The 11,812-nt window shown below is 43.7% G+C and overlaps 1 protein-coding gene across 2 annotated transcripts in view; it reads left to right on the plus strand.

The window, feature by feature from the left end:
- Positions 1 to 8,760, plus strand: part of LOC134575930 (beta-citrylglutamate synthase B-like) — a 39,923-nt gene extending 31,163 nt beyond the window's left edge. For both annotated transcript variants that reach the window (XM_063435390.1, XM_063435391.1), the window contains one exon: positions 8,293 to 8,760. In XM_063435390.1, the coding sequence (XP_063291460.1) occupies positions 8,293 to 8,415 (123 nt within the window). In that variant the 3' untranslated portion in view covers positions 8,416 to 8,760. The remainder of the gene's footprint in view (positions 1 to 8,292) is intronic.
- The last annotated feature ends 3,052 nt before the right edge of the window (positions 8,761 to 11,812 follow it).

Below are 11,812 nucleotides of genomic sequence, written 5' to 3' on the forward strand. Positions count from 1 at the left end.
GGGATAACCCAGTGACTTAAAGTGGGTTTTTAATAGTTGGCATTCTAGATAGAAAGAACTGTCCTCAGAACAGTTTCTTCTGGCGCGAAGATACTGACTATATGGAATAGAGGCCCTCAAACTTGAAGGGTGATGGCTGTCCCAATGAAGGAGACTGTAAGTAGAGGTTGACTTTCTGTATAGGTAGGTTTGTATAGTTCCATCCTCGTGGATAACAATTAGAAGGCCCAAGAAAATCAATTCTTGTACATCGATAACAGAGGTCAGCTTTAAATTGACATTGTTAAGGGCGTTGACAAATTGCTCAAAGACTGGTACTGAGCTAGTCCAAAAGGGCAGCATGTCAATGTATCTGTACTACTTAAGGATATAACCATGGTACAGATTGTACTGAGATGATTTGACGACGTGCTGCTCCCACCAACCCAGAAACAAATTTGCGTATGTGGGGGCACAGGCCGTTCCCATAGCTGTACCAGTGTGTTGATAGTAACTGCCATTGAAAATAAAGTAATTATGAGTCAAAATTAAGTTTAATAGGTTTAGTATAAAATTCTTCTTAAGAGGATCATAGATGATTGATCCAAGAATAATTCACACGCCCTTCCTATACACCTAGCTTGATCAGATAGCTGTAACGAGCTACATAGGTTCAACATCCTTCTTGATACATCGATACTATTGTCCTGACCACCCTGGACTAGTTATTTTATGTTACCATTTCTCTTGGCTATATAGTCAGTTATGACCGCAGACTTGGGTGCCCTCTGAAGGCACTGTTTAGACGTTAGATTGTGTCAGGCTCTGTACTAGCCATGCATTGACGATTTTCTCAGTTTTATCATCACTAGGTCTGGGCAATTGTGTTTTGGCTCGGTTAACCTCTAGGACTCGCTAGCACTAGCTATACATCACTCTATAATGGTGAAATCTGACTTGCTTAGCTATCTTTCAATCCAGCTACTGCTATTCACGTAACATTGCTATTCAACTCTTAGTAATACGGACTCATCAGATACTTTGTTTCCATGATCAGTGTTTCAGTGAAACAGCTACAGTATTTCATTACCGTTCCTAGCAGTCAGAGCACGTATTCCAGCAGGATAAATAGCAAAGCATTTCTGCCCACACTAATTATTTAAAAGGAGAAAATACCAGTCTTACTATTCCTTTTGTATATATTTTCTAATCTGTAACTAGTGTTGTCGCGAACCCGAAATTTTCGGTTCGCGAATGGCGAACGCGAACTTCCTCAAATGTTTGCGAACCGCCATTGACTTCAATGGGCAGGCGAATTTTAAAACCAACAGGGACTCTTTCTGGCCACAAAAGTGATGGAAAAGTTGTTTCAAGGGGACTAACACCTTGACTGTGGCATGCCGGAGGGGGATCCATGGCAAAACTCCCATGGAAAATTACACAGTTGATGCAGAGTCTGGTTTTAATCCATAAAGGGCAGAAATCACCTACCATTCCTAAATCACAATGGATATGGATTGACACCTGACATGACATATTGACACCTTGACATATGGATTGACACCTGCCCTCAGAGACCCTGATACACACTGACACAGAGCAGAATAGAGACTGTTCCCTGTCCACAGAGACCATGATACACACTGACACAGAGCAGAATAGAGACTGTTCCCCGTCCACAGAGACCATGATACACACTGACACAGAGCAGAATAGGGACTGTTACCCCTACATAGGGTCACTTGGCAGGTATGGATTGACACCTGTCCTCAAAGCCCATGATACACACTGGGGGGAGCTACTGTTCTCCCCAACCCCTGCGCGGTGGGTGGGGGCCATAAATCACAATGGGGGGGCCTACTTTCCTCCCCCCCCCGTCCCCCATCCCTGCACGGTGGGTGGGGGCATAAATCACAATGGGACGGACCTACTGATAGGAGTGGAGTATTGTTCATATCAGTTTAATACCTTCCGCGTCTCCTATCAGTGGACGTGTATATGGCAGCCATTTTAGGGACCGCAAACCTGGGACCCGAGCAAGGTCACCTCGTTCAAGCTGCTCTGGTTCCTTGATGAGCCAGCTGCCCGTGAGTTAACATGTCCCGTGGAGAAGCACTCTGTCCTGTAAAGCCTCACCACAAAAAAATTAAATAAATAACAGCACTCGGAGTGGTGAGTTTAGTAAATGTTCATCAGTTTAATACCTTCCGCGTCTCCTATCAGTGGACGTGTATATGGCAGCCATTTTAGGAACCGCACACCTGGGACCCGAGCAAGGTCACCTCTTCAACAGGCGACATGATTTGGCCCTGTAAAACTCTCCTGGATATTCTCTACAATTTCTATGGATATGGCATTGATTTATGTAACAGGGACATGGAAGAAGATGCTTGGTCGGTCCTCTTACTTGAAATTTGGGGCACTGCGCGGGCAAGCTAATGTGCCACCAGATGGGATTGGTGAGTTTAGTATTGTTCTGATCAGTTTAATACCTTCCGGGTCTCCTATCAGTGGACGTGTAAATGGCAGCGATTTTTAATTGTGGAATCACCTCCCCTTTTTAGGCCAAGGTGGGAAGATGCTTAGACCACTGGTATATTGGTGCCATCTTGGAGGATTTTTTTTTGGTTTGGTTTTTGAAGCCACAGTGCTGCACCAGTGGGCCTAAAAATTAGGCATGTACACATGCCTGAAAAAATTGGTATTGTTGCAGCCGCTGCTGTAGCAGCGGCCAGAAAAATTGATGTTTGTTTCACAGGCAGAAAGTGCCCTAAAACATGGCGGCTTGAACCCTAGTTGGTGGCGGATAAGTCACGCAAGTCAAACGTCATTCAGAGCTAAAATACAGCAGCGTGTGGACCATTTTTAGCCCAAGGCAGCTCATCTCATCAGGCCTTTTTTAATCGAATGTATCGCCCAGTGTCAGTCCCTTCGGGATCCATCCCTCATTCATCTTAATAAAGGTGAGGTAATCTAGACTTTTTTGACCTAGGCGACTTCTCTTCTCAGTGATAATACCTCCTGCTGCACTGAAGGTCCTTTCTGACAGGACACTTGAAGCGGGGCAGGCCAGAAGTTCCATTGCAAATTGGGATAGCTCAGGCCACAGGTCAAGCCTGCACACCCAGTAGTCAAGGGGTTCATCGCTCCTCAGTGTCGATATCTGCAGTTAACCCCTTAAGGACACATGACGTGTGTGACACGTCATGATTCCCTTTTATTCCAGAAGTTTGGTCCTTAAGGGGTTAAGGCGAGGTAGTCTGCTACCTGTCGGTCGAGTCGCTCTCTGAGGGTGGATCCCGAAGGGCTGTGGCGATGCATAGGACTTAAAAAGGTCCGCATGTCCTCCATCAACAACACGTCTTTAAAGCGTCCTGTCCTTGCCGGCGTGGTCGTGGGAGGAGGAGGAGGAGGATGACTTCCACCTCTCCCCATGTTAGATTCCCGTTGTGCTGTGACATCACCCTTATACGCTGTGTAAAGCATACTTTTTAATTTATTTTGCAAATGCTGCATCCTTTCCGACTTGTTGTAATTCGGTAACATTTCCGCCACTTTCTGATTATACCGGGGGTCTAGTAGCGTGGACACCCAGTACAGGTCGTTCTCCTTCAGCCTTTTTATACGAGGGTCCCTCAACAGGCAGGACAGCATGAAAGACCCCATTTGCACAAGGTTGGATGCCGAGCTACTCATTTCCCGTTCCTCCTCCTCACTGATGTCATTGAAGGTATGTTCTTCCCCCCAGCCACGTACAACACCACGGGTAGCAGATAGGTGACAACGAGCACCCTGGGATGCCTGTTGTGTTTGGTCTTGCTCCTCCTCCTCCTCAAAGCTACAATCCTCCTCTGACTCCTCTTCCTCACAATCCTCTTCCAGCGTTGCCGCAGGTCCAGCAAGCGATGCTAAGGCTGTTTCTGGTGGTGATGGTGACCACAACTCTTCCTCTTCATGCTCATCTACGGCCTGATCCAGCACTCTTCGCAGGGCACGCTCCAGGAAGAAAACAAATGGTATGATGTCGCTGATGGTGCCTTTGTTGCGACTGACTAGGTTTGTCACCTCCTCAAAAGGACGCATGAGCCTACAGGCATTGCGCATGAGCGTCCAGTAACGTGGCAAAAAAAATCCCAGCTCCCCAGAGGCTGTCCTAGCACCCCGGTCATACAAATATTCATTAACAGCTTTTTCTTGTTGGAGCAGGCGGTCGAACATTAGGAGTGTTGAATTCCAACGTGTAGGGCTGTCGCAAATCAAGCGCCTCACTGGCATGTTTCGCTGCTGGATATCGGCAAAGTGAGCCATGGCCGTGTAGGAACGCCTGAAATGGCCACACACCTTCCTGGCCTGCTTCAGGACGTCCTGTAAGCCTGTGTACTTATGCACAAAGCGTTGTACGATCAGATTACACACATGTGCCGTGCACGGCACATGTGTCAACTTGCCCAACTTCAATGCCGCTATCAAATTTTTTCCGTTGTCACACACCACTTTGCCGATATCCAGTTGCTGCGGAGTCAGCCACTTTTCCACCTGTGCGTTCAGGGCGGACAGGAGTGCTTGTCCGGTGTGACTCTCTGCTTTCAAGCAAGTCAAACCCAAGACGGCGTGACACTGCCGTATCCGGGATGTGGAATAGTACCTGGGGAGCTGGGGGGGGTGCCGTTGATGTGGAGCAAGACGCAGCGGCACAAGAGGACTCAGCCGAGGAGGTTATGGAAGAGGATGGAGTAGGAGGAGTAGAGGAGGTGGCAGCAGGACTGCCTGCAATTCGTGGCGGTGTCACCAACTCCTCTGCAATGCCACGCATTCCTTGCTTGTCAGCCGTCAGCAGGTTTACCCAATGCGCAGTGTAGGTGATATACCTGCCCTGACCATGCTTTGCAGACCAGGTATCAGTGGTCAGATGGACCCTTGCCCCAACACTGTGTGCCAGACATGCCATGACTTCATTTTGCACAATCGAGTACAAGTTGGGGATTGCCTTTTGTGAAAAGAAATTCCGGCCTTCCACTGCGGTGTCCCAATAGCTACAAATTTTTTGAACGCCTCAGACTCAACCAGATTGTATGGTAAAAGCTGGCGGGCTAATAGTTCGGACAAGCCAGCTGTCAGACGCTGGGCAAGGGGGTGACTTGGTGACATTGGCTTCTTACGCTCAAACATGTCCTTGACAGACACATGACTGTGGGCAGATGAGCGGGAACTGCTCAAGGCGGGAGACAGAGTGGCGGATGGTTGAGAGGGGGCAAGAAGGACAGCAGTGGTTGACGTGGCTGAAGATGCTAGACCAGGAGGAGGATGGCGGCTTAGAGTAGGCGTGCTGCTTGTACTCATGTGTTGATCCCATAGGCGTTTGTGATGTGAGATCATGTGCCTACGCAAAGCAGTTGTACCTAGGTGGGTGTTGGACTTCCCACGACTCAGTTTCTTTTGGCACAGGTTGCAAATGGCATCGCTGTTGTCCGAGGCAGACACACAAAAAAAATGCCACACTGCTGAGCTCTGCAATGACGGCATTCTGGTGGTGGACACAGCATGCGTTGATTGGCGTGCTGTCGGGCTGACCCCGGGTGCCAATGCATGCTGCCTGACTGTGCCACTAGCTCCTTGCGATGACCCCCCCTGCTTCCAACTCGTCTCCTCCTCCTCTGTCTCCCCATCTGAACTTTCGCCCTGTTCTTCTTCTTGCCGAGCGGGCACCCACGTGACATCCATGGACGCATCGTCATCATCAACCGCTTTGCTTGTATCTGACAACTCAGAAAAGGAAGCAGCAGCGGGTACAACATCATCATCACACCGTACCTCCATGTGTTTAATGCTGCCTGCCTGAGACATATCCCTGTTATCTACATCCTCTAGCAATAATGGTTGCGCATCACTCATTTCTTCAAACGGGTGTGAATAACTCCTCTGACATACCAAGTAAAGCGGCTGTGGTGCTAGTTTTGGTGGTGGCGGGTGAGTGGTATCTTGAGAGGTGCCTGAAGCTAAGCTGGAGGAGGATGGTGCGTCAAGGTTCCGAGCGGAGGCTGTACGAGATTGGGTGTCCTGTGTTAGCCAGTCAACTATGTCCTCAGAACTTTTCAAGTTCAGGGTACGTGGCTTCTGAACACTGGGCATTATTCTAGGGCCAAAGGGAATCACAGCACCACGACCACGACGGCCCCTGCGGGGTGGCCTGCCTCTGCCTGTCATTTTTTGGGGGATTAGTGGTACTATGCGTGCAAGCTACTGTGAGACCAGATATGATTGGCAATGTGCACTGGAACAGTTCTGGAGAGCACACGCTGAAGGAAGGACTGACAGAGCCGCTTGAAGGACACTGACTGGCTGCTATTAGCTTACACTAGAAACCTTTTTTCTTTGTAAAAGCACGCTATAGAGACACCAGATATGATTGGCAATGTGCACTGGAACAGTTCTGGAGAGCACACGCTGAAGGAAGGACTGACGGAGCCGCTTGAAGGACACTGACTGGCTGCTATTAGCTTACACTGGAAACCTTTTTTCTTTGTAAAAGCACGCTAAAGAGACACCAGATATGATTGGCAACTGTCAAAGCACGCTGGCACAGGTCTGCAGAGCACACGCTGAAGTAGGCCTGACACCCAGACGCTTGCAGACAACTAACTGCTCTTCTATTACAGTGAAAACAAATTATTTCTTTTAAATCTAAAGCTTAACCAATTGTTAAAACAGATATGAGTGGTGGCACTGGGCAAATAGGCACAGTATCCAATGTGAACCTCACACAGAAGCTGGCAGGCAGGCACCTGCAATTACATTACACAGGAAAAAAAAAAAAAAAAAAGCAGACTGATGTTCTAGCCCTAAAAAGGGCTTTTTGGGGTGCTGTCCTTACAGCAGAGATCAGATGAGTCTTTCAGGATTGTAGTGGACAATGAATACCCTAGCCTAGCTATCAATTTCCCTATCTAATCAGCAGCAGCTAAACTTTCCCTCCTCTCACTAAGCATGCATCTTCCGAATGAATCGAAAATGGATGCTGGGAGGGAGGTTGGAGGGTGTGGAAGGGAGGGAGTGCTGCTGATTGGCTGGAATGTGTCTGCTGACCGAGAGGCACAGGGTCAAAGTTTGCCCAATGATGACGAATAGGGGGCGGATCGAACTGCGCATGTGTCCGCCCGCCGCGGCGAACGCGAACACGCTAAGTTCGCCGGGAACTGTTCGCCGGCGGACAGTTCGGTACATCACTATCTGTAACCCATATCTCTCTCTCTCCCTCATTCCCTTTTTTGGTTGATGTAGTGTTATCCATAAAGAGCTAGACATTTCTGTAGCGTGTTTTTATTTTTTAATATATTGCAAAACTGTATTAACTTGTGTCAAATGGCCACTCACAATTTGTAAAAGATAAAAGGCCTTCAGTGTGCAAATGCAGGTCCGTTCGTAATCTTGAGCTTTGAATTATTATTTTTTTTATAAACAATACCGTGGGTTGTCTACTTTTTTTCAAACGGTATGCCATGATGGGATAATTCTCATTTCTGGACTGCAATGTGGTCTGAAAGGCAACTTAACCAATCTGGCAAATCTCAAGGTGTGTGTGTGTTCACCGCTAAAATGCCATGCAGGTAGTCTCTATTAAATGTGCTTCTCATAGCTGTAGTTTATTCAAGATTAATATTCTGGGAGTTTTGTTGGGCTTTTATTTAGACTCTCTATTAGTAGTCCTATTTTTTATATATATATATATATATATATATATATATATATATATATATATATTTCTAATAGTTTTATTGGTTATACATTCTAGTATTTTTATGGGACTCTGCACGGCATTTTAGCTGTGAATGTTGTGCCATTTCTCCCCTGACAGGATATCCACTATTTGTATATAATGCATGGATATACAGGTGTACAGGGGACTTTCCTGGGGTGAACTGGGGACCAGCCTGGCCAGATACAGCTCAAGGGCAGGAGCTGCAATAGCTGCTGCGGGCTGCTATAATACAGTGCGGATTCCCATTCGCAAGTTCTTGGAGGAAGTAATTTGAATATTATAAAAAGAAATCTTGAATATTATAAAATGGGGAATCTCTCCAGGATCTCTTAAAACACAGCCAGATATAATTTTTTTTTTTTTGTACAAATGCTACATTTTAATTTTGAGGAATTTAATGTGAAATGTAGCAATTTAGCATTTGCTAACAAAGGCAATCATTGAAAAGCTGATGTCACAATACTTTGTCTCTGATGTAAGAACAAAAACTTCAGACTTGCATGTAAAGAGGAACATTTTTTGCTTCTTTAATTTGCCTATTTTTATTTTATTTTTAGGTGAATAGTAACCCTGGATTCATACCACTCGGTAAGACCTGTAATTTGGACATCCATTCTCTCATTGCTCGACATGTAATATCTTTTCTACAAAACCCAGGAAACTGCGACAATAACAACTAACTGTCCAAAACTCCTTCTCGAACCGTTCCTGACTTCATCTGTCAAGAATCCAAAATCAAATTCTCTTATTGAACAGAAGGGTGGATCTCAGTTTGATTGGAGTGAGCCAATAGTAGCCGCTCACTGTTCCTTCCACTATCCTAGGAGAATTATTGCACAGTCGCACCTATTTGGACAATTAAAGTACTTGAACTATTGGGAATATTGTAATTCACGGTGGGTAAATGGTGTCCCAGAATAACCAACTAATAACACTAAAACTGAATTTCCCAATGAACAGTTTTTTTTAAACTTCTCAAATAATGGAAGAAATGTTGGAATGGCATCGAATCTGTTTGTGCTACACTGCAGGAATTTTGCTAATAAATGTTATTAAATGTAAATGTCTGTATTTTTTAAATGCTCGCAACTGGTCTGTGGGTGGTGTTTTTTTTTTTGAGGGCAGAGTTAATTTATGAATCCAACAAAAAGTAGGGATCCTGAGACTTCAAAGAGGCCTGTAACATCATGAAATGCCTGAACTTATCTATTGAAATAGAAGAATAAATAAATTGGTGCAAGTATGTGATAATCTAGATCTGGATAGGCAATCTAGGGAACTCCAGATGTTGACTAAAATTCCCAGAATGCTCTTACAACCATAATACTGGAAAATAATTAGGGGAGATATAGTCCACAACATCTGGAGTGCCAAAGGTTGCCTATACCTGATATAGAACAAAAATCAAAATGAAGACCATTCAAGATGGTCTATTACAGGAAATTCTAATTTAAGGGACAATGGTCACCTTAAAAAGTGTTTAATGCTTTTTATAATGATAAAAATGACTCATTCCCATCCTCTTGCCATATGTATGGACCTTTTGGTTGGAAATTGTTTCAAACCAGACAGTCTCTAGTCTTTCCTGCTTCTGTGCAGGGAAGATGAAGACATGGAGCTATTCAAACTTTTTTTTTTTTTTTTTTTTTTTTTGGTTGTCCTTTTTCGAATTCCATTTAATTACATGTATCCCTTTTTTTTATTTTTTTGTTTTGTTTTTTAATTTGTCAGCTGGTTATATTATTTGCAAGTTATTTTTAAGAATCGTAAAAACAGGAAGGAAGTTAAGAAACTGAGAAATATAATTCTTCATTGAAAGCAAGATCCACTCAGAATATGAATACAATTCAGCAGCACTCACATCACCTCTGACAAGAGAAGACCACGAGTCCAGGTTAGTGAGAAGGTGAAGCACACAGGTCTGTAGATGGGGTGGGAAGTGACTGATAATGGGACAGTGCAATAATAAAGTAATACAACTAGTTTCTCAATAAATGGGAATTAAGATGGCTTTATTAGGGAAATGTAACATTCAGGGCAAGGAAGGAGGGGGTGTGTGGTTTTTTTTTTTTGTTTTTTTTTTCTCATTTGGCTTTTGGTGTGTAACTTGCAATTCGTTTCTCAATTATCTCAACTCCTAGTTTGAGAATGACTGACTGGCTTCTCAATGCTTTCCGAAAACATGGGACTTTATTTCACACAGTCCTGATAGATGTTCATTGTAGAGTATGACTACACGACACTTGTACAAAGTGGATGTTGTACAAAGCTACAATATAAATATGTATTTACTGCATTTTTTTGGGGTGGGGGGATTTAACTGGGAAATTCTGAACTTTCAAAAAATGTATATTTAGTGTATGAAACTACAGGATGCATAATACCGAAGTGCATATGAAAGAGTGCCATTAAGGGGTCAGGAGCCATTAAAATAAACCGAGAACAAAAATGTTTGTCAGTAATACTGAATGACTGTACAATTACAAGGAATATGACACGAACAGGGCTATTTCTCAAAGTAAGAATTTAATGTGAATTTCAAGATTTGAGCAATAAATCTGCAAGCACAGGTGATTCAGACGTTTTACAGTTTGAATATTCAGATGTTACATTTCAAGTTTACTTTGACTTGGTAAATGCCTCTGTATATTTTATATATATATATATATATATATATATATATATATATATATACCACTTTAGATTTTTTTTTTTCCAGTTCTCAAACAAACACATGTGCTTTGCCAAGAACCACGTGTCAAACCATGTTAAGACCCTTACCTTGGCAACAAACTATATGCACAGTAACACCAACCCATACCCCCTTAAAATCTTTAATATTTTTTACCAATTGTGGTTTAGATGTCTGTGCTTCCCTACTCTGAAATATCTTAAAATACATGAAAATGAGGGCAGGACTGGCCTTATCTCCCAAACTTCCATCATTTACAGGATATGTTCTACTTCCTCTTCTTTGATACAGAATCGCATGATTAAGTTCACTAAAAAAATTTAAGCAATAAAAACAAAATAAAAATGAATAATAAACACGATTGAGGAAAAACCAAAGCTCCTGCCCTGTAAGAATACTCTTGGTGGCTTTATCCAAAGTATGTGATCTGTAGGAGTCCCTCTTTACATTCTAGTGACGTGGGGTTTCTAAACCATTACAGGAACACTAGTGTATACGAATGTGTGTATTCCTGACACAATAGTTATAATAACCTCTATTTAGGTGACCAGCACCCTTGCCTGCTTTTGAAAGGGAATTTTACTCTACCAGTCTTCTCCAAGCTGGCCTTGGCTTAGATCTACACAACAGTCTAGGGCCACCTGAGAATCTGTGAAAATGGCCATTCTTGTCCTTGAGAGAGAAAGGTTGCCCAATCATTACAGAAACTTGGCATCTCAGTGGGCCTTGGTGACTGGTGAAGGTGGCACGGTAAGAAGGAAATATTGTAGGACTTGAAGGGACGAGCGGTTGTTACAAACTGCTGCCAATACCACTCTATATATTATATAGCTGCGTTCACCAGCCAGTAGTCCAAAATTTGGTGCAAAAGTCCTGCTTCTGGGCCCACCAGTAAAGCCCTATAAAGTGCAGTAAATGTAAGTTTTGAGCAATATCTGAATGTCCTGATGTAATTTCAGAAATGAAGTTTCTGTCTAGAACCAGGGCAAATGTTCCCCATGAGGAGCATTTATGTCCAGCAAGCAGCAGAAGCTGAATGGCTGGCTGACAACCCCATCAAATGCCTGTAGCCATGTTTCTGGCCTGTCATAACGCATGGGCATGCTGGGAAGTTGCCTTTTACTCATTACAGCTTTTTGCAGGAATGCCCATCCCCCTCCATCCTTTGAGAAGTCTGAATATTCTCATGAATATATGTGTAGTCAACTGGCTTAGAAAAGCTGTTAATATTTCTGGATGCCATAGCCTATGTTAGACAGAACAAAAAGCTAATTTCAAGGGGAACTGTCAATTCCCCTTCTTTAAATTTGTTAAAAAAAACAAAAAAAATGATATATGCATTGAACAATATTATAAACACAACACCTTTTTTGTTTTGGCCCCCA

Source organism: Pelobates fuscus, chromosome 10, assembly GCF_036172605.1.
Source record: "Pelobates fuscus isolate aPelFus1 chromosome 10, aPelFus1.pri, whole genome shotgun sequence".
NCBI classification, from domain to species: Eukaryota; Metazoa; Chordata; class Amphibia; order Anura; family Pelobatidae; genus Pelobates; species Pelobates fuscus.